Source organism: Mytilus galloprovincialis, chromosome 10 (genome assembly GCF_965363235.1).
Source record: "Mytilus galloprovincialis chromosome 10, xbMytGall1.hap1.1, whole genome shotgun sequence".
Taxonomy (NCBI): domain Eukaryota; kingdom Metazoa; phylum Mollusca; class Bivalvia; order Mytilida; family Mytilidae; genus Mytilus; species Mytilus galloprovincialis.
The window spans coordinates 72,140,869-72,165,251 of record NC_134847.1 but is presented as its reverse complement, the minus strand read 5'-3'; the positions used below and the strand labels follow the sequence as shown (position 1 = coordinate 72,165,251).

Genomic DNA, 24,383 nt, shown 5'->3' with positions numbered 1-24,383 from the left:
TAGTCATATATTTTTAATGAACAAAACTGGTAACATATGTATAAAGTTGGAAATAACATAATTGTAAGAAAGTATAAATCATTGCATACATAACATAAATATTCCAAAAAATTAAATGGTAATTTTGAACCAAAAGTAATCTTTAATGCCTATATACATACTGAGGTAAAAAAAAAACAAACATGCACTGACCTCTAGATGTCATTGTTCATCATTAATTTTGCTTGAACCACAGAATTCTGTATTTCACGACACAATTTACAAATCAACCTATAAACTTCCCCATACAGGTATAAAACAATTTGATGCAATTTAATGTTGGACAGTAAACCTATATAGAAAAAAATATATAAAAGTTAAGACACATTATTGGAAAGAAGGAAAAAAACTGAAATTAAAATGTGTTTTTTTTTATTATCAGATGTTCTTTCATAAAAATTTGTGAATTTTTGAATTTATTTATTTCATTTTTAACTAACATAAATTCTCCTTATAAATTATATGATCAGATTTGTTTACTTTTGATCTTGACAGGTATAATAAAGTAAACATATCATCTAATACAATTAATTGGAAGTGCTAATAACTTATCAGAATTGGTTTGGTCCAATTTCTATTTTAAGTACTATGGGTCCGTTTTTGAAAGTGGTTACATACATCAGTCTTGAAAAGAATCATATAAAAATTTCATTTCACTTAAGTTGCTCTATCATTGCCCTTTCACACAACTTAAGATTTTTTGGCAAAATCTATTTTGCTTACTTTTATGGACACAATTATGACGAATTAAGGAGCATCTTGGTTTCTTAAACAATCTTAAATGTATCATTTTTTTTCAAAATAAGCTGATATATTATATGATTTTATGGTCTTTCATTTCTTTTTTGGGGATTGTATCCATATGATCTAATCTTAGAAATATAAGACAAAAAGTGATAATAGCATTGTTCTTTTTTGTTTACAATTGTAATCAATTAAAATCAAAATTGCCATTTCATTTCACAATTTATCAAGTAAATTTATGCACAATACATATAAGTAAATTGATTTTAGAACATACATTTTAGTTTACCTGAGATTATTTTATTTCCTGTTTGTCATACTAGTATTACTACTATTGATGAAAGACAAAAAGCACTAGTCTAAAGAGTATTTCATGGTTTTATTATGGCATATTGAACAATGATTGAATAATAAAATATAGGAAAATGTTGCAATCGAAATTTTCATTTATGAAATAGCAAATAAATTTAATTCAACAACATAAATTAACACATTTCTTTCTTTCTGAAAAAAAAACCCCAATAGTCTGGTAATTTCATGATCATTTTAATCATAATGTTTAGAAGACAAGACAAATTAGATGCATCCTGACTCAATGTATAACATGAGAACAATTTCTGTGCATTTTATTCATTTGATTAACAATACAAGATAAAGAAACATAATTCTACTAAACAACAATTCAAATATCATTCACTAACGTCTTATTCAATTCAGAATCATCTGATTGAATCCATGTTTCATTTAATTCTTGATTTACATTTGTAACTCAGGCACACTGTACAACAAATGTCTAAAAAAATATTTCTAAACTCTACATGGACTTCAACCATGATTGTAACTTTTGTCTTTGAAATATAATGTACTTTTAAGAGCATTTATAATTTTTGTATTATATAAGGACAGTGAAATTTGAAAATCAATGAAACAGACCCATAGCATCATCTTGATAACACTCACATTTCATTGATCTAACAAATTTGAAACTAGTATAAGAGCACAATTGGTCTGTTTATCATTCATATTGTATATGATACCTATTTCTTAAAAGTAAAGAATGACCACTCTTCAACACAACAGTCTGGTAAGCCCATATAGCAGTCAATCATTTTCATTAAAATAAAATTTTCTATTCTAAGTAAAGTCAGCATCTACATGTGATAATTTGGATTAAAGAGAATTTAGATACATAGTTACAGTGTCAATTTTCAATGCTGTTTAATGCTGCTGCATCTTTCCACAAGTAACTGTTTGACAGTGTAGAACGATAAGGTTGAATTTTCATGACAAGAACTCTTCTTTGATGTGGTTTGGCTACATCTATCATCCTCTGTACAATAGAACTGGCATATCTATCAGTCAATATTGTTCTGAATGCACTGAAAAAGAAGAAAATATTATATATAGCACACATATTTCATGCCAGTTATTATGTTTCTGTTCAATTTTTTCATTTTTTCACTGGTAAAGGCCTTGTTGAGGTTAACAGCTGAAAAGAATGTTGAAAGGGGATCACAAATGCATCAATTTATCAAAATTTTGTTGTAAATTTTAAAGTCACACAATTTGTTGAAAAGCTGGTTTAAATGTCTGAGTGGATTGGACCATCACCAAAAAATTATCTCCTAACTTTGGAAGCAATAAGTCCTTCAAATAGATTTTCCCACATTTTACTGTATTTTTGGTCCAATTTTCTTATTCTAAACTTACATATCATTCATAAGGCAGACTTCTTTGATGAGTACAGCCTTCTGATCTGGCTGTAAACAGGTCAAACACGTCTCGACTAAATAACTGTAATAAAAACAAGTATAGTATTTTTAGATGTTATACGTTTTGATGTCAACGTATCATACAGTAGGTTATTTTCATGGGTGTAAAATTTCACGATTTTTATTGAATAAGGTATACTAGATATTTTGGCGGTTATTATTTTGGCGGATTCAAAACTTTTATCAATACCTTTGCGTGTGCCGTTTTAAAGTTGCGTAATTTATTTTTGCAATTTACTTCTATTCACGAAAATAGCGAAAATTTGCACCCCACGAAAATAACCTGCTATAAGTTAATATTTCAAAGTGATGTTATTGTTTTAAAGATTATATATGAGTTCAATATTTATTCAAACCGATATTCTAATTATAAGACATGGTGATTTCTCATCTAGTTTTATAGCTTCATAAAAGTTCATCAAATACTCTGATAGAGGTTGACACTGAAATCCAGCATCCTATACAACACACAATATTTTATAGCTTGATGATGGTAAAATTTCACCACAATGAACTATAATCATATTCTAGAACAATAAAGGCTATTCCAGAAAGTGCCTTGGGTATGCTGATATAACGTATAAGGAGGGTTCTGGCCCAACCATTGAGCTCATTAATGAACACATGTGGATGAAAAACAATTTAGTTCTTTCTAAATAATACATTTAAACAAGAATGTTTCCATAGTAAACGGATGCCTCTCTCCCATGTTCAGTGGACCGTGAAATTGGGCCCAAACTCTAATTTGACATTACAATTAGAACAATCATATCATAGGAAACATGTGTACTAAGTTTCAAGTTTATTGAGCTTCAACTTCATCAAAATTTACCTTGACCAAAAATTATAAATGTATTATGTAGAAAGAACTAAATTGTTTTTCATCCACATGTGTTCATTAATGAGCTGAATGGTTGGGCATGAACCCTCCTTATACATTATATCAGCATACCCAAGGCACTCACAGTCTATTTCTGGAATAGCCTTTATTGTTCTAGAATATGATTATAGTGCATCGTGGTGAAATTTTACTAACTAAACTTGAAGCCAGCTAGACAGACAGACAAAACCAATGGATGGAAAAACACAGACAGAACAACATAATGGCCCTAGGTAAGGTATAAAAAGGATAACATAAATTGCTAAAATTTGGACAGTACACCATACTACAATAACCATCTATACCAAAAAATGAAATAAGTACTTACAAAGAAATAAAATGGGGAATGTGACAATGGGAAACAGAGGATGACTCTGGTTGCATATTAACATTATTAAGGGACATAACTTCAGAACAGTAAAAGTGATGTTACCCACATTTGTACTTACATGTATTCAGAGTTTTGTAGTCATAAGCGTTGTGTATATGTTTCATAAAATTTGGTTTAACAACATTGAGTTATTGAGTTAGCGATGGTGAACGATAATTCAGCAATTTTTCCATTTATAACTCGGGAATGGTAAAGCTGAAGCCACAAAAATTACACTTGATCTGTGTTTTGAGGTAATAAGCATTGTGCATGAGATTCATAACATTTGGTAGAGACAAACTAAAAGTTGAGAAAGTACACCAATGTAAGGAACAACAAGGGTAAAACTTAATGCCCCCTCTGCTACAGCAGGGGCAAAACAAAACAATAAACAATGCATAGTCCAAATAACTTGACTTGGTTTATGCACTTAACCTGATGGGGTTAACTTTAACATACATGTTAACAATAATAGGTCTTCCAAGACTGGATATTACTTTCAAACTTGATATCTAATTTCAATTAACCAAGTGGATTCAGAATTATGTTTGAAAACGTTTGCAGATTTATTACAGTTGTCAATTTCAAGTTATTGCAAAGGTCTACACTGTTTGGCAGTATATCACCAAATAAATAACCGATATTTTCCTTTGGAAATGCATTTAAAAATGATATAATCAAGGGCATATCCGACTAAAGATAAGTGTAAGAAGATTAAAATCATAAAATTAATTCTAATCTATGGACCAAGGGCACCTTCCACTTTTTACAGTAAATTCTTACAATTCTATGCTAACAAAAGTTTACCTATTGAACCGCTGAACACAGTGTGAAAGTAGGTCTCCTTTCAGCCAGTTTAAAATTCTATTTTTATCTTCGGGAGTTCCCTTCTGTAATACACACATGATGACCTCTACACCATTGGGATCTTGTACTAACTCATCTGACTGATCAAGAATAGATTCACGTATAGGTTTGGTCCTCCACAGAACACAATGTGTTATTAGTTTCTGCAACACTTTACAACCATGAATATCAGTACAAAGAGTTGTTAGCTACAAATAAGGAGTCAAATGTATGATTATCATCTGAAAACTTCTCTCCTAATATGATATGGAAAAAAAATGTTGCACAGATTTATGTCTCCAGCTACCTTTATGCTATTTCAAAAGTGTAATGCAACTGTTGAAATTGAAATGGCAATATTTAAACATGTTTACTATGAAAAACATTAAAAGTCAATGAACCATGACTGGAAGTGCAGGGCCAAATATCCTCCATGGAAAAAATGTTAATGGGGGTAAAACTGCATACCAAATACAATTGACCTTTAAACTTGAATTTATAATATATATATGCACAACATCCAATGTGAAAAGACCAATGTTGCCAAAGGAATTGATGTTAAAGATGTCTATTAAAGTACACTAAAATTATGTGATGTGGAAAGTTTCTGAAGACATACCTGATCTTTACAAGTTTCTATAACAGTTCTTAGGCATTGTGGAGAGAATATCTCTATACATTTCTGTATAACATGGTTCCCTATGCTGTCTGTCATACAACGGAGGACACTTCTTTCTAATTCCTTCAGAATTCCCTTTTGTATCTGTACAGTTGATGTACTCAATGCTTGTAGTATGACCTTTGAACCATAAGGATGTAGTGTTAACTGGACAATATTTCCAAATAACTTCATAGCTAGACAATGGGACTGCTCACTTAAAGTCTTTATTAATAATATCTGTAGGACATGGTGACCAGAAGGACTCTTACACAGAGTAATGAACTGACCCGACGTTAATATTTCATTGACAATAATTGAAGTTTCTTCTCTTGCAGCTCTTGGTAACTTAGAGAGAACGAACCTGTAATATCATATAACATTATAATATTATATATAAAAATTAACTTTTGACACAGACAAATGACTCACCTGTTGGCATAAAATTATTATAGGCAGCAACATGGTTAATTGTTTTAAAGATTTAAATCATTCCTTGTTCCTACATAGATATAGGAAGATGTGGTATGAGTGCCAATGAGACAACTCTCCATCCAAGTAACAATTTTTAATTAACAGCTGCGCTCATAGCTGCACCATGAGTGCATGATACGCCTGTTTTCATAACATATTGCGTTTTGCACAAATGAAAAAACAAATCAATAATGACAATATAAAATCATTTTATAATATATATTTCTTACTTATGAGTAAAATTCATTTTATTTCATTAATTATGTAACAATGATTACAATATGTTTTCCACATTTATGGTGTTAATCAACCTGACCATATGAGTATTACGCATATGGTGACGACCATACATGTATGGTCCAAATACTCATATCTTGAGGAACATTTATTTAGTTCAGTTGTTTTTGTGCCTCTAACCTATCTTTTGAGTTCAGCCAATTGCAACTGATTTTCTTAATAAATTAGGTTGTTTTATTTTCAATTGTATTGTTTCACATAAATGATTTTCATGTATATCCCTTTTATAGACACTTTTAAGTATGGGTTTTTCTCATTGTTGAAGGGTTAACACTTGCCTATACATTTGTAATTGCTTACACCCACTTCATTTGTACTTTAATTTAATCAATGAACCATACCCATGAAAATCGGTACAGGATCATAAGAGATAAGCCACAAATACAGTTTAGGTTATAAATATAAAAATGAAGATGTGGTATGATTGCCAATGAGACAACTGTCCACAAGAGACCAAAATGCCACAGACATTAACAACTATAAGTCACGGTACGGCCTTCAACAATTAGCAAAGCCCATACCGCATAGTCAGCTATAAAAAGCCCCGATATGACAATGTAAAACAATTCAAATGAGAAAACTAACTTCCTTATTTATATAAAAAAATGAACGAAAATCAAATATGTAACACATAAACAAACAACAACCACAGAATTGCAGGCTCCTGACTTGGGACAGGCACATACATGAACAATGTGGCGGGGTTAAACATGTATATTTATATAAGTTTTTTTTATAAAAATTTGATGTGAGACTTACTGTGATCCTACACTGTCTAATAGAAACTCCACAACATGACCAATTATATCTTGAAGTTGTAGATTTGGTAATTTATTGTGTTTTAAATGTTCCAACATGTTATCATTTGTTCTCTGTTTTCTTCTGAAAAAAAAATTTGAAAAATAAAAATTCATAATATGACATAAAAGCAGATAAACCATACATTATTCTTAAATTTTTATTTCGACTTGCCACGCCTCCCTCTTCCATTCCAATATTGACATGTCCTTTCTCTTTGATGAACTTGTCACATTATTGTCTCATTTCATTTTTTGAAAAAAATAGAATTAAATTACACATAAAAACCATATATAAACAATCTTTTGTTTTAACTCTTGGTATTTTCTGTTGTATGCAAGTATCAGAAGGGGAATAAAAGTACTAGGGACAGGGGCTTGTTATGAGTTTTGAAAAATGAAAATTACCTTTCACACAGCCCAACATGGTTTCGGTCTTCTGAGAATGCTTTGTCAGCTGAAAAACAAAGAATTAAACATAGCAAGAATATGTTTCCATCTGACACTATGCCCCCCCATTTCAACTTTGAATAGTTAAATATCATAAATTTTTATACTGAACATTTGTACTAGCTAATTATATAAGCTTCTGGTTGATGTGACAACAACCCCATGGTAAACTATATACGTGTTTCTCGTTTCTCGTTTTGTTTATATAGATTAGACCGTTGGTTTTCCCATTTGAATGGTTTTATACTAGTAATTTTGGGGCCCTTTATAGCTTGTTGTTCGGTGTGAGCCAAGGCTCCGTGTTGAAGGCCGTACTTTAACCTATAATGGTTTACTTTTTTAAATCGGAGTGTCTATTCGTCTGGCTAGCCGGACGAATAGTTTAAAATCTCTATTCGTCCGGCCATCCGTCTGCGGATGCGCAAATATTCAATATCAATAAAAGTGTCATGTGACGTGGAAAGTGTCCCGGATGAGGTGTCGGATAACACACGCGGTGTCGGATAACACAAGCGCGTATGCAATGGACGTGTTGAGAATTGGAGATCGTGATTCATATTTAAAGATGTCACAGAGAAAACCAGAGAGAATGTGATTGCTTTAAACAAATGTCTATAGAAGTGATATATGTTAACTGTGAAGAATAAGCCTGAAATTAAAGTGAAATTGATGATTTACCCCCATTTACCTTATGGAGGCAAAACGCATTCGGAAAAAAAATACTATATCAAACTTGATTGGATGCATTATTTTTTAGTTATACTACAACGCAGATCTATAAACATACTGATACGCCTGGACTGGGAATAAGACACCAGGGTTTTGGTATCCCCCCTTTTTCTGTTGTATCTAATATACATTTTTTTCTAAAAAAATCTTATCGAAAACATAATCTTACTTTTGGGTACAGGTTACACGTGCCTGCCCTTCTCAAATTTCATATGAATTAAAAATCGCCGAACAATTTAAATGAAGAATCGTGCATAATCATATGGGGACCTTACTTTAACCAAACTTCACAGAAACTATAAATTCAGGATCTTTTGAAATTATAGATGAAGCCAATAATGATTGGCCCGACTATATACCTTACAGGAAATTCATAGGCAGAACAACAAAAGAGAGAATCATTTTTGCCCCCCCCCCCCACCCAATACCCAAGTTCCTTTAGAATATTAGAATAAAAAAATCTGAATCAAATGTATAGTTTTTTTTGTTTTTTTTTTAAAGAATGATGTTTTTTTTGCATAATCCGAGGTTAGACAATATATTATAAAACAAAAGAACCCGTGCTTCATTCAAAACCTTCAAAACACGATGTTATATCTTCATCATTATATATTTGGCCGGACAAATAGCGAAAAACCGTAAAAATGCTATTTGTCCGGCTTGCCGGATGAATAGACATTTTTGACTATTTGTCCGGCTAGCCGGACGAATAGCCACTGCCTTTTTAAATTGTTATTTGGATGGAGAGTTGTCTCATTGGCACTCACACCACATCTGCCTTTATCTAATTTGATTAAAAAACTTTTATCTAATATCGGATGGATAGGTGAATTAATAGACAAATAGACAGAGGGAGTCACAGACATGAAAATATAGTCCTTCTAGCATATTATCATAGATGGGACATAATAATCTATCATGACTCCATGGTCAAAAGTGCTTCCTTGGGTTGTTAGAACTCTACATGATGTAAAACTATTGATGGATTTCAATGCCCAAATATCAATCTTTAACCACATATCAAGTTGTTTAGTCTTTAAACAAACTATCACAAGCTTTAACAAATTGGAGACACCACTACCACAGTACTTGTGACATCATTGAAAATAGCAGGTGTTATTCTCATATATTAGAATGTGTAATAAGCTGGCTGAACTAGTGTGTATACATGAACAAATGTTAAAGTCAATTTGAAACTGACACTATATATATATGTTAACATCTAAAAGTGTGTTTTTTTTTTAATTTGGTTGATGTCTCATTGATCAATATACATGATATATATATGTCGTGTACAAGTTGCAATTTTGTACAGGTTATAACATGTACAAAAATATTGTACATGTTATAATTTGTACAATACTAAAATACAAGTTATAACATGTACAAAAGTACCTCGTACATGTTATAACATGTACAAAATATTGCTTAAAAACGGGTTTAACCTTTACAAAATTTAAAAATAATAATAAAACAGAATTAATATACATTCACGATTGAACTTAAATAATAAAGAACAATAATCAAATGCAAAAGAAGGTGCATTATTTACTGCATGCATAAAATACTTCATTTTCATACATTTTAGAAACAAGTTTTTTATTACTTTTTGCTACAAGACAGAGACATGTGACACCTTTGAGTTGCATAAAACTTTCACTCTTCTACATTTTCACCTACCAGACTTACAACTGTATTTTTTACACTAACAATGCACAAATTTTTGCCCCCCACTGAAGGATATCTTACGGACCATCTCTCTAACACTCATATCACTCATTGGGACTTCAGACACATTTAAAGTTGCATTTGCAAGAAATTGAACCGGGTCTATACTCATGTATCCCTTTATTTGTCCAACTAATTTTGTAGCCGCCATATGTTCATTCACATTCATCACCAAGCCTGTCATGTTTTTCACATATATGCAGGGCCCATATCAATGGACTGAAATGTGAATGATAACGTTATCGTCTTAGGAGAGAACAGTTTATCTAGTTTTTGAGTTTTTCGTCAAGGCATGGGCTTGTACCTGCCGGCCAGAAAGGGTCACCTTTCGTGCACGCTTGATGTCAGTATTTTCGAGGAAGTATACCAGTAGATGTCATTCTGATACTTCCTCACTAACCATGTTCGCATCACTTCATTACCATGGTTTCTGTTTCTAACTCATTTGTTCATTCATTGGTGTCTGCTGAATCATGACCAGTCAATTAATCATCAGTTTCAAGGTTTGTGTCAGTAATAATGTCCGTCTCTGAAATTGTTTTTCGATTTCAGTGTCTGTATTATTTTCTGTCTCGGTAAAAAAGGGTTTTCACTGTCAGTGTCAGATACAGAAGTTGCTTCAAATATTGCTTCTAAGTCTTCTTCTGTTTGTATACCAGGTAAGAATACCGAATAATCTTAATTAACTACATGTAAATTTAAAAAGTCTTTAAGGTATTATGTAATCATAAAAACTATTTATCTGGTAAATAACTAACTGTATCAAAAAGGTATCACACTAACATGAATGAACAATAACAAAAACATGATTAAAATATCATTGAGGTTAGTGGCATGTGTTGTTATAATAGAAACATATCTTTATTTTCAAATTTTGTATGTAAGTAAAAACCATTTTAAAGCAATATTTTGTACATGTTATAACATGTATGAGGTACTTTTGTACATGTTATAACTTGTATTTTTGCATTGTACGCATTATAACATGTACAACATTTTTGTACATGTTATAACCTGTACAAAATCGGAACTTGTACACGACATATACATACAATCTCCTTTTACAAATCTTATCCATAACCAGTACAAAAATGAATAAAAGACGATGCGGCATGGAGTCAATCAAAATTGTTGTATTCAGATCTAAAAATTTTCAGAACCTCCAAAATTCAATTTCAGAACCTTTTTATGCCTTTTCAGTATCACTATTTGTATACTACTCAATTTCAGAACCTACACAACTCATATTTCTCAAAATTCTAAAGTTAATTAAAGAATATCCTGAAATTGAATCATATAGGTCCTGAAATTTCAGAATCCCTTAAATAAACACAACTCTTTAGACTCAATCTTTGCCTCATAAAAGAAACAATACATTTACCATAAATCTCTACTGATGATGCCTGTTGACTGAGATTTGCATCACAAAATGACTGCTGTTGTTGTCTGGAGAAATTAAAATTAGCTGGATCAACCTGTGTAGAAAATCCTGGCTGCACATAATAACTAACTGTATAATCTGATAGTTGCACATTGTTCGGATAAAGTGGAATGTGTGGATAACATACATGTCGTTGGCTTGTAAGATCAATGACCTCTAATGCAGTGTCATTATCTTTCTGTAGTTGATGACAGTGATTAGACTTGGAAGAAAACCCTGGACCTGGTTCTTTATCTTGTTCCTGGACCAATATAGAAGCAGGCTGGTTATTGGTTTCTTCTGTAAACAAAGTAAATTGTTTAAAATGTATTGCAAGCATGTACAATGATGTGTAAAACAGTTATTTTGACTAGTGAACTGCCCAAGGTCTAGAGCCTGTAATTCAGTGGTTGTCTTTTGTTGCTGTATATCATATTTGTTTTTCGTTCTTTGTTGTGTACATAAATCAGGTTGCTGGTTGTCTCATTTGAATTATTTTAAACATGTCATTTCAGGACCTCTTATAAGTTATATGGTTCGCTACTGACCCCGTACGGATCCATAGAGGCTTAGTAAAATTCATAGGGTGTGAGGCCGGAGGCCGAATCCCCTATGGATTTTATTCACCCTCTATGGTCCGTAGGGGGTCAGTAGTTAACCGTATAACGAATTTATCGCACGCTGGACTTTTTCTGCTGCGTTATGTTGAAAAATAAACAATGAAACACAACAACATCGATAGATGAGGTCACCATTAACGCGTCATGAACCCCCTATGAAATCTACTAACCCCATACGGTCTCATAGGGGGTCACCACGTGACGGCGTTAAACCAATCACAACGTGATATTTTACCCGCGGTGTGATAAAGCTGACTATGCAGCATTGGTTTTCCTCATTGGTCAAGGAAGTTGGGTGACATATAAGTTATTAACCTCTGTGTCATTTGGTCTAAAGTTGAGAGTTGCCTAATTGGCAATCATAACACATCTTCTTATTTGTATATTGCAAAATGGTTAGAAAGCAATAATAAATAATTTGAGTATTACTTTCATAAAATCATAAACTAGAGGCTCTTAAGAGCCTGTGTCGCTCACCTTGGTCTATGTGCATACATGTATTAAACAAAGGACACAGATGGATTCATGACAAAACTGTGTTTTGATGATGGTGATGTGTTTGTAGATCTTACTTTACTGAACATTCTGGCTACTTACAATTTTCTCTATCTATAATAAACTTGGCCCTTTAGTTACACAGAGGAAAATATATTGTAAAAATTTACAAAAATTTATAAAATTAATGAAAATTGTTAAAAATTTACTATAAAGGGCAATAACTCTTTGAGGGGGTCAACTGACCATTTAGGTCATGTTTGACTTGTTTGTAGATCTTACTTTGCTGAACATTATTGCTGTTGACAGTTTATCTATACTAATATTCAAGATAATAACCAAAAACAGCAAAATTTCTTTAAAAATTACCAATTGTGGGGCAGCAACCCAACAACCCATTGTCCAATTCATCTGAAAATGTCAGAGCAGATAAATATTGACTAGATAAACAATTTAACCCCTTTCCAGATTTGCTTTAAATGCTTTGGTTTCAGAGTTATAAGCCAAAATCTACATTTTACGCCTATGTTCTATTTTTAGCCATGGTAGCCATCTTGGTTGGTTGGCTGGGTCACCGGACACATTTTTTAAACTACATACTCCAATGATGATTGTGGCTAAGTTTGGTAAAATTTGGCCTAATAGTTTCAGAGGAGAAGATTTTTGTAAAAACTACAAAATTTATGAAAAATTGGTAAAAAATGACTATAAAGGGCAATAACTCCACCATTTTGATCATGCTGACTTATTTGTAGATCTTACTTTGCTGAACATTATTGCTGTTTACAGTTTATCTCTATCTATAATAGTATTCAAGATAATAACCAAAAACGGCAAAATTTCCTTAAAATTACCAATTCATGGGCAGCAACCCAACAACGGGTTGTCCAATTCATCTGAAAATTTCAGGGCAGATAGATCTTAACCTGATAAACAATTTATCTATGTCAGATTTGTTCTTAATGCTTTGGTTTCAGAGTTATAAGCCAAAATCTACATTTTACCCATATGTTCTATTTTTAGCCATGGCGGCCATCTTGGTTGGTTGGCTGGGTCATCGGACACATTTTTAAAACTAGATACTCCAATGATGATTGTGGCTAAGTTTGGTAAAATTTGGCCTAGTACTTTCAGAGGAGAAGATTTTTGTAAAAGTTAACAGACGACGATTACGACGACGGACAACGGACGCAAAGTGATGAGAAAAGCTCACTTGGCCCTTCGGGCCAGGTGAGCTAAAAACACCAAAAAATATGCAATCAATAATTTTCTAGTTTTGACCCAAATGATCCACTGCCATATTGTTCTTTAAGGTGGTACCTAACACCTTGACTAAAATTGATTTGGCTGGTTTAATTTTCATTAAATTTTTACAAAATATTTACTTTGACCCTTTGATAACAATATTAAAACTTCAAAAAACTTGAACCAATCACTTTCTCGTAAAAAATTTCATAGGATACATAGCAGTTTGGTAAACAGTTATTTTGATCTTTAAGAAGCTTAATATTTTCAACAAGACAACTTGATTAAAACATTTAGATGATGTTACAGAGTTATCTCCCAGTAGTATTAGGTACCACCTTAAGATTTTGTTGGGTAAATTATGAAAAGAAAAAAAGGTTCTTAAAATTAAAAGTATCTTATCTATACATACCATCTGCAGTTTCCCATGATTCCAAATCTTTACCATTTCTGCTGTAATCGTTGTCAACAGTAACTCTTAGGTTAAGGTATTCTTTATTAAAATTTAAATTTTCTTTATTGTTATTTTCATCATTAACTACCACCATTTCTTGATCTTCTATCAACTGCTCTATATTTTCATCATCCATTTTATTCACTTCTTGACCCTGCGAACCCAGATTGAGGTCATTTAGGCCTCCCACATCTTTCATAACTTGGTCAGATGAAAGCATCTCAACCGTTTCATCAACAATTTCATCTAATACGTTCCATTTATCATCTTCATTTAAAACAAATTCATCAGCACAGTTTTTACTACTGGTCTTGTCTGTAATATCATCAACCAAACTTTCAACAAAACTTTCATTTGTCTCATTATCATTAACAGTAGCATCTTTAATCTGTAAACTCTGGTTTTCATTCAAATCATTTGTTTCTTTATTCTCCTTCTCATTATTTTCTTCTGCAGCTTGTATGTCATCTTCAAGTTTATCTGTAATTTATATTAATATTTCATAATTTAAACAACAATAGACATACAGGTCTGTTGAAATGTTTGCTTTGCTTTATTAATTATGACTAAATAATATATTAAGACATGTAAGAGCTAACTTCAAACATCACAATAACTTCATTTTTACCACTGGACCATATAAATAAAGTCCATTCAGTTTGTCCATCAGCGCCTTTTACTTTGATTCTGGCAAGAAAATATCTATAAAGTTTAAATCAAATTTTCTTTTTTACCTAAAAAAAACATCACATGTATGTAGTAGATACTTTCCAAATACTGTATACTTTTAACTGTATAGAAATTCTCCTACAGTCCATTTAGTTTTTCATCATTTTTAAATGTTTCTAATAATAAAAGAGAAAGAATACCTTACTTCATTTTGAACATTGGTTGACTTCTTAAATCACAATTCATAACTACTTACCAAAATAATCATCTGTTGGCTCAACTTTTATTTCTGCAGATCCTACTTGAGTTATTTGTTGTTGTTCATAGCTAGTGTCAATTGGTTCAGTCTTTACAACAGGTGATGTTTCATCACAAGTGACTGTTACTTGACCTGGTTCTGTGTCAATTGGTTCAGCCTTTACAACTGGTGATGTCTTATTACAACTGATTGGTAGTTGACCTGGTTCTGTCTTTATACCAGACGCAGAGCTCTGTACTGATAATTGGTTAGACTGTACTGTTGTTTGGTTAGACTGTGCAGCAATTGTTTTAGTCTGTTCTGCAGACTTGTAAGACTGTACTGTGAATTGATATGACTGTACTATAGATTGGTTAGACTGTACAGTGGATTGCTTTAGCTGTATTTCTTTTGGTTTAGTTTGTACTGCAGATACCTTAGCATGTACTGTTGATTGTTTAGTCTTTACTGTGGATTGGTTTGTTTGTATTGCAGATAGGTTAGCCTGTATTGTGGATTGATTACACTGTACTTCTGATTTGATAGTCTGTATTGTGGATAGGTTAGCCTGTACTTCCGATAGGTTAGACTGTACTGTTGATTGTTTAGACTGTACTGTGGGTTGCTTAGTCTGTACTGCCGATAGGTTTGACTGTACTGTTGATTGCTTAGTCTGTACTGCCGATAGGTTAGACTGTACTGTTGGTTGTTTTGCCTGTTCATTGGATTGTCTAGACTGTACAGTTGATTGTTTAGGCTGTACTGTGGATTGCTTAGGCTGAACTGTTGATTGTTTAGACTGTACTGTGGATTGCTTAGGCTGTTCTGTGAATTGCTTAGTCTGTACTGCTGACTGGTTAGACTGTACTGTGGATTGCTTAGTCTGTACTGCCAATAGGTTAGACTGTACTGTTGGTTGTTTGGCCTGTTCATTGGATTGTCTAGACTGTACAGTTGATTGTTTAGGCTGTACTGTGGATTGCTTAGGCTGAACGGTTGATTGTTTAGACTGTACTGTGGATTGCTTAGTCTGTACTGCTGACTGGTTAGACTGTACTGTGGATTGCTTAGTCTGTACTGCCGATAGGTTTAAATGTACTGTGGATTGCTTAGTCTGTACTGCCGATAGGTTTGACTGTACTGTGGATTGCTTAGTCTGTACTGCCGATAGGTTAGACTGTACTGTTGGTTGATTAGACTGTACTGATGATTGTTTGGCCTGTTCATTGGATTGGCTAGACTGTACAGTTGATTGTTTAGCCTGTACATCGGTATGGTTAGTCTGTATTGTGGATTGGTAAGCCTGTACTGCTGAGGGGTTAGCCTGTACTGCTGAGGGGATAGCCTGTACTGTGGATTGCTTAGGCTGTACTCCTAATTTGATAGTGTGCTCTGCTGATTGGATGTTATAACCAGTTTTGACAGAGCTGCAAGTTTTATTTTCTATATATTTATCAGATGATTTAATTTCAACATCTTGGTTTTTCTCAAGATCACTTTTCTCTACTATCTTAAATTGAGACCCTAGATCTGATTTGTCATTGAGACAAACCTTACTTTTCTGGAGAGACAACTTTGCAGAAACATTGAGCTTTTGTTGATTATCTTTTCTTCTTTCACTCTGATTTGTCTTGTTTATTGTATCTTGACTGAGTTGGTTTCCTTTATTCACTTTTACATTCTTTCTATTATCATTGTTCTTATTCTTAAAGTTTTTATATACCTTAGAGTAAGAAAAGTCCTGTTCTTTTGATATAATATCACTACAAGCAAAACTATCAGCAAACATTTCAATGTCATCATAAAGCACAGTTGGACGCTGGAAAGTATAGTTAACCTGGACAGATCCTTCAGCTTTCCCATCCTTCATTCTATCATGGTCTACATAGCTTGCCTTAGTTTTGGCATTTAACAAATCTTTCTTTCTGTGTAACTGCTTAGAATTGTATAAATCCTTAGATTTAAGCCTCTTTTTATTAGATAATTTATTTTTGAGAGCAGACAACTTCTTATATTGTGAAACAAATTGTTTTTTATCATGAAATGCATCTGGACTGTAATCAGAGCTGTCCTTTTTTGCTGTTTTATTCCTGTTATTTGATTCTTTATCTAAATCTGCTCCTTCAAATTTCCTCTTCCTAAAGGTACAAAGCACAGTACAATGATATTAATTTAGGAATTTATTTTAATTGAAATATATATCAAATCCTGACAATAAATAAATAAAGATCGTGTTAAAATCATGAAAAAAAAACATGCTCAAAAACAAAACAAAATATAACCAGATAAGCAAATAATTATATGACAATACTTTTTCAAGTGGTACAAATTAAAGTCGATTTAAAAAATGAAACCAGAAAAGACAACAAACTATTTTCTTTTTTAAACTAGAGGCTCTCAAGAGCCTGTTTCGCTCACCTTGGTCTATGTGCATATTAAACAATGGACACAGATAAATTCATGACAAAATTGTGTTTTGGTAATGGTGATGTGTTTGTAGATCTTACTTTACTGAACATGCTTGTTGCTACAATTATCTCTACCTATAATGAACTTGGCCCAGTAATAACAGTGGAAAATATTTTCTAAAAATATACAAAAATTTATGAAAATTGTTAAAAATTGACTATAAAGGGCAATTACTCCTTAAGGGGACAGTTGACAATTTTGGTCATGTTGACTTCCTTGTAGATCTTATTTTGCTGAACATAATTGCTGTTTACAGTTTATCTCTTATCTATAAGAGTATTCAAGATAATAACCAAAATCTGCCAAATTTCCTTAAAATTACTAATTCGGGGGCAGCAACCCAACAACGGGTTGTCTGTTTTGTCTGAAAATATCAGGGCAGATAGATCTTGACCTTGTAAACAATTTAACCCCTCTCAGATTTGCTCTTAATGCTTTGGTTTCAAAAAAATAAAAGCCAAAATCTACATTTCACCCCTATGTACTATTTATAGTCATGGCTGCCATCTTTATTATTTGTCCAGGTCATCGTACACATTTCTAAAACTAGATACCCCAATAATGATTGTGGCCTAGTTTGGTTAAATTTGGCCCAGTAGTTTCAGAGGACAAGATTTGTCTGAAAATTTCAGGGCAGATAGATCTCGACATAATAGACAATGTTACCCTATGTCAGATTTGCTCTAAATGCTTTGGTTTCAGATTTATAAGCCAAAATCTACATTTTACCCCCATGTTCTATTTTTAGCCATGGTGGCCATCTTGGTTGGTTGGCAGGGTCACGCCACACATTTTTAAACTAGATTCCCCAATGATGATTGTGGCCAAGTTTGGTTAAATTTTGCCCAGTAGTTTCAGAGGATAAGATTTTTGTAAAGGTTTAAGGACGACGGACGACACAGGACAGACGCCAAGTGATGAGAAAAGCTTACTTGACCTTTCAGGTCAGGTGAGTTAAAAAAGGGATTATTATAAAATCATTTTTAAAATTTTACAAGTGATAAATACATGATTATTGATTGATTGATGTTTATTGCCACTTTTAGCACAATTGTACTATTTTGCAGTCATCAGTTTTTTTAAATGGAGGAAGCTTTAGAGACTTTAGAAAACCATGACATTCTGTAGGATAATAGACAATCTTGGTCGAAAACAGGTGGGTTGGCAGGTGTGTATCAAATAGAATATGACATGTATAGATTGAAGCCTTTATAAATTACAATCTAGTCTTGAGCATACATTTACCTTGAAGTGTTGACTCGACTCTTTTTTCCTGAAAAATATACGGAAGATCAAAAATATAAATCTTGTGATTGCAAAAGTGAAACTTGTGATAAGAAAAAAAAACATATGAATTCAAGAATGCATTATTATAAGTAACAGAGTTTTGGACCATTTGGTATATAAATAGGAAGTGAACTTATTTTATTACTAGTTATATTGTAAAAGTACACATATGGTCAACTACACACAATGGAAACCAATCCAGTATAAGAGCTCTCTGTCAAACAGTGTCATAAAGTATAAAAGTGTTGAGCCATATGTTGACAGAATATTGTTGTGATTCTATTTATGTGTCCTCTGAGGTCATGGAGGTACCTGATTGTATTAATGTGTCTTCTGAGGTCATGGAGGTACCTGATTGTATTAATGTGTCCTCTGAGGTCATGGAGGTACCTGATTGTATTAATGTGTCCTCTGAGGTCATGGAGGTACCTGATTGTATTAATGTGTCCTCTGAGGTCATGGAGGTACCTGATTGTATTAATGTGTCCTCTGTGGTCATGGAGGTACCTGATTGTATTAATGTGTCCTCTGAGGTCATGGAGGTACCTGATTGTATTAATGTGTCCTCTGAGGTCACGGAGGTACCTGATTGTATTAATGTGTCCTCTGAGGTCACGGAGGTACCTGATTGTATTAATGTGTCCTCTGAGGTCACGGAGGTACCTGATTGTATTAATGTGTCCTCTGAGGTCACGGAGGTACCTGATTGTATTAATGTGTCCTCTGAGGTCACGGAGGTACCTGATTGTATTAATGTGTCCTCTGAGGTCACGGAGGTACCTGATTGTATTAATGTGTCCTCTGAGGTCATGAAGGTACATGATTCTATTAATGTGTCCTCTGAGGTCATGGAGGTACCTGATTGTATTAATGTGTCCTCTGAGGTCATGGAGGTACCTAATTGTATTACAAAAAGAGATTTGATTTTCAGATTATATTATTCCCATTTTTGTCAGTAAGGAGAGTATCTTACTTTTCTCCTCTTCAGTTTGTCTGTGTTTATTATCATGCTGACCCTCCTCCTTTCTCTCCCTCAGATTTAGATTATCCACAGCTTTCAGTATCTCTTCAATGTTAACAATTTGATATTCACATAATTGATCTTTCAAGGATGACTTTTTGTTTTGAAGACATTTCAGAATTTCTTCATCAACAGACATTAAATTCATTTTTAAATCCTTGTATCCCTAAAATTAAAACAAATCAATCACTCATCTTATAAAAATAGTGACACCTCATATCTATAAATAATATATTTATAATTGTACGAATAAGATGTTTCACATTCAACGATAAAGATTGTGAAGGAATCAATCTGTAACAGTTTTTGGTTTCTCAATATCTCATAAAGGTTAGTGTAGACTTTTTAATCAATCTCAACATTGAATACTGTATTTTCAGATAATAATCATGTTAAATATGTGCATTTGTTATTGCAAATCATACACAACAAATTAAATGTTGACTGCTCTTTGGTCGGTTGTTGTCTTGGACATTTTCCCCATTTCCATTCTCAAATTTAGTGATGAAGAGTGTAAATATAAAAAGAAGATGTAGTATGATTGCCAATGAGACAACTGTCCACAAGAGACCAAAATGAAACAGACATTAACAACTATAGGTCACTGTATGGCCTTCAACAATGAGCAAAGCCAATACCGCAAAGTCTACTGATAAATTATGATATATGAAAAATAGGTAATGGTACCTTGACCTTTGACATACTACTCTTATTCATCTCATGCATGCTATGGGGGTATTATCAATCAAGCTGTGATGAAAATTTTGTAAAAATGGCAGACAAGATTTTGTCAAGAACTGAAATGGTGATTCTGAGACAATCAAAATTATTACATTTTCTCCCTCCATTATTATACCTTTTGATGCCTGTATAGCACCTCAGTTAAAACAATTTGACTAAAAAAGTCTGCACCAGACTTAATGAAATTTAATCCAATATGAAAAGGATATTCATAAGAATATCTGACTTAAATTTATTTGATGAAATATTTGTTTTTCGGCAATGCATGCAGATTTTTAGCATTTTATTGAAAAATCTTATGCAAATCAAGTATGCAAAAGTAAAAACCAATTAAGGAAAGTTAATTACCAAAACAGATGAAGAAGTTCCTGAGTAAGCAATATTGTATGCATCAAGTTTTAAATCTTCCAAGTTGTTTTTAAGTTTATTGGCATGGCTTATCTCTTTTTCACATTGGCTTATAGCTTTGGATCTTGATTCCTTCATCATAGCCATTAATGTTTTTTCTTTCCTACTCAGAGCTAGAATTATGGAGTTGAACTGCTTGCTCAATCCTTTTTGGAAACTGTCAATGCTTTTCTGAAATTTAACAGAGAATACTTTCCATAAATAAACATCTCAGTGGCTGCTCTGGCTCCATAAAAGTTGAAAACAAAACATTACCAGCTAACTACTATATAAATTTTGTTGCCAGTTTTAAAAACTTGGAGCCAACTTTTGAGCCAGAGCCTTAATTTCCCGGACCCAAATTGAAACCATAATTTCTCTGCACTGAAAATCATTTAACTCAAAGCAAATGTGTAACTATTAATTTATATTTCTTTCTTACTTTCTGTATATTAGAACGAAACAAAATAGAAAGATGAATGAGTACTGTAAGCATTTTGTTTCATTAAGCAGAATTCAGTTCAGCCTATTTGCTATTCATAACAACAATTTATTTCCCCCAACAAAGGGAAATGAAAAGGCAGTGATGGTTCCTAAATTGTATACATTATTTTATTTACTGTGAACAATATTACCTCAACAGAATGTTTAGAAGTTTCCCAGCAACTATGGACATTTTCCAGCTCTCTAGTGTCTCTGTATATTTTTGGTAGTATTTCATTCATAGCTATAGCCTGAAAATAAACAAAAGTGCACATGCTGCAATGTCTTGCCTGATTTACTTATCAATATTCAATTTATACTTACAAGTTTGTATTATGAAGGTTAAACCACAAGTATCACATATGAACTGGTCAGGTTGTTCTCTTCGACACATAACATATTTCCATTCTCCATTTTATTAACATGTTGATGGTCTATGGAAATGTGGTCAAGGCCAGATCAACCTAGCCAGACAGACATATATATATTCACTTTACAAATATACCACAATTACACCAAATATAGTTTAAGCCTATTGTTTTGAAAAAGACCAACCAGGGTAATTTCAAAAACTAAACATTGACCAATGAACCATGAAAATTAGGTTGAAGTCAGATGAACCCTGCAAGGTAACATGCACACATTCTATCAACTACTATGTTGACCCATTGTTCAATATAATATATATGACAAACAGATATCCCCACGAAAATCTAATATTGAACAACATGATCATTCTTTCAAATTCAACTTTCCTGCAGTCAGGATAAAATTCGTGTTTGGCAGTCTGACACTTGAATTTTTACTGAAATCTTTGAACAGCAACTACAGTACAATTGGATCCTTTCTTGACCTGTATTATTAATATAATTTATACCTACCTGATATTTTGGGAAGATGTACTGTAATGCATAAACTTTGTGTCCTTTGTGAAGTTTAAAACATTTCCAGCAAATCCCATCCTTGCAACTCTCACAATAAGATGTGATATGTATCTGGTGTACCTGACAAAACACAGAGTCAAAAGCCATGATTGCAAATAAATTCTTCTGTTACAACTTTGGTACAGCTTCATTTATCACACTCTCTCTTTCATTCCATTTCTGAAAAGAGAATTTAAACAATAAAGTAATGAAGATTTATTCATATACTGGATCATAATTATATATGAAGGCAAAACCAAAGGAAATGCGTTTCTGGACATCAATAAATTTGTCAAACCTTTATGGAATTTTTACGAAACTTAGACAGAATCTTTTAATGACCAAAAGACATAACTCAGAGCTAAAAAAAAGAGTTTTGTTCATTTTCTGTAGGTATCTGAAAGCATAAAGAGAATGAAAATAATTGAAAGACAGTAGTTAAACATGTAAACTGTAAGTCAATGCACAATGATGATGATGACTTGTGCTACAGAGCTATATAACCTGCCTGAAAGTAAGAAATGACAATTCTGATACATCTTTATATCAATTTACCATTGACTTATAATTATCATCAGTGGTTCTGTTACAACTAAGCTAAAGTTTAAAACAAAAACTTAACATATAAACAGATGCAAAATTTCAAAGTCTATGATCCATGAGGAAGAGGCTGGGTCATATTATAGCTTTCGAAAAGAAACAAATTCTGAATAAATTACATTATGATTGACATGTCTAACTAAATTATAAATAAATTATTTTATCATACATGTTGATGTGTGATGTTACACTATTGTTTCTGGTAAGGGTAAAGGTTGGTACCTATTAAAATGTTTAAACCTGCTAAATTTGTTTGCACCTGTCCTTAGTCAGGAACCTGATGTTCAGTTGTTGTTGTTTTTTAATGTGGTTCATTAGAGTTTCTTGTTTCTTGTTTTTACATACATTAGACCATTATTTTTTTCTTGTTTGAATGGTTTTACACTAGTAATTTTTTGGGCCCTTTATAGATTACTGTTCAGTGTTAGCCAAGGTTCCTGGTTGAAGACCGTTGAAGCGTTCTTATGACGAATGATTCTTAGTTTATTTTATGTAGAATGAAGTTTGTGTTTTATTTTCTGTTTCCTCAGAAAACATGGCCACCATGGCTAAAAAAAGAACAAAAAGCAAGATGCAGTTTCCCATTTAAATGTAAAAAAATTAGGCATTTAATTTAGAGCAAATCAGACAAGATGTTAGACGTTTTCAATAGGTCAAGGTCTACCTGTTGTGAAATTTTCAGCCAAATCAGGTATCTGGTTTTTAAGTTATTGCCCCTGAATCGATGATTTAAAAGAAATTTTGCAGTATTCAATTATTTTCTTGAATATTTAAAATTATTATTATAAGATCAAGATATTAACATGATAAACTGTAAACAGTATATATATCATGTATATATTGAGATTAAGCAAAAATAATCATTGATCAGGTCCGAGATTAAGGCTTTTGAGAGCCTCTTGTTATGTATATGGACACTATTTTCTTCCCATTGCCCATATCTTAATACTATTAACAGAGCATCTAGTGCCTGTGGACCCCCTTTTTCAGGCCCAAGCCATGCATGGTAAAATACTAATTTGGTTTCGTTTAGATTTTATCAAGGATTTGTATAGTAAGACTTTTTTCTTACTATACAAATCCTTGATTTTATGAGACTAGTTTTATGACTATAAAACATTGTAGGAAATAGATTGTATGGGGGCCCGAAATAAATACATGTATCTGTGGCTGAGTCTGTGCTACAAAAATTGAAAAAGGATATTTTCATAATTTTTTTCATAAGATTGGCTATGTTGAAATGGTATGCTAGAAGGTGAGCTTACATTACTGCACATGGATTTCACTCACAGCTCGTGATTATGTATCACAGTATATGTAGAATCATGTAGATGTATAATTATAACACATGTGGTCAGTGGTGTAAACTTCTTAAATTACCCGCGGAAATGTCAGTAAGAAATATGTTGCAAAAATTAAGTGTTTCAAAACGTATAAATTTCAAAAAAAAAAATTAAATGATACTTATACATGTTATTGTAATTCAAGTATATAAAAGACTTATATGCTTTAAAAACGAGAAGAAATCAAGAAATTTTTTTACGACA

At 32.6% G+C, this 24,383-nt stretch overlaps 1 protein-coding gene across 2 annotated transcripts; it reads right to left on the bottom strand.

Moving 5' to 3' along the window:
• Positions 1-24,212, bottom strand: LOC143048308 (uncharacterized). 2 transcript variants are annotated; one of them, XM_076221931.1, is made up of 15 exons: positions 24,102-24,212; positions 22,195-22,416; positions 21,466-21,564; positions 20,792-21,022; positions 19,655-19,868; positions 18,640-18,667; positions 14,944-17,063; positions 13,977-14,498; positions 11,166-11,504; positions 7,286-7,334; positions 6,840-6,962; positions 5,271-5,673; positions 4,613-4,860; positions 2,494-2,577; positions 1-2,162 (listed from the first exon to the last, which is right to left on the bottom strand). In XM_076221931.1, exons 2-15 carry the CDS (start codon positions 22,342-22,344, stop codon positions 1,985-1,987), a joined length of 4,788 nt encoding a protein of 1,595 aa, XP_076078046.1. In that variant the 5' UTR covers positions 22,345-22,416; positions 24,102-24,212; the 3' UTR covers positions 1-1,984. The 2 variants fall into 2 exon arrangements, with proteins under 2 accessions (XP_076078046.1, XP_076078047.1); XM_076221932.1 differs by having other exon boundaries at positions 24,127-24,205.
• Between the last annotated feature and the right edge of the window lie 171 nt (positions 24,213-24,383).

What these genes read in the sequence shown, in the direction of transcription:
- LOC143048308 (XM_076221931.1), bottom strand. Translation starts at nt 22,344, where the DNA reads ATGGCTTTTGACTCTGTGTTTTGTCAGGTACACCAGATACATATCACA. An exon ending in GAACTTCTTCATCTGTTTTG is followed by an intron (nt 19,869 to 20,791) that starts GTAATTAACTTT and finishes TTTTAATTTTAG; the next exon opens with GGATACAAGGATTTAAAAAT. An exon ending in TGTGTTCAGCGGTTCAATAG is followed by an intron (nt 2,578 to 4,612) that starts GTAAACTTTTGT and finishes TTTTTATTACAG; the next exon opens with TTATTTAGTCGAGACGTGTT.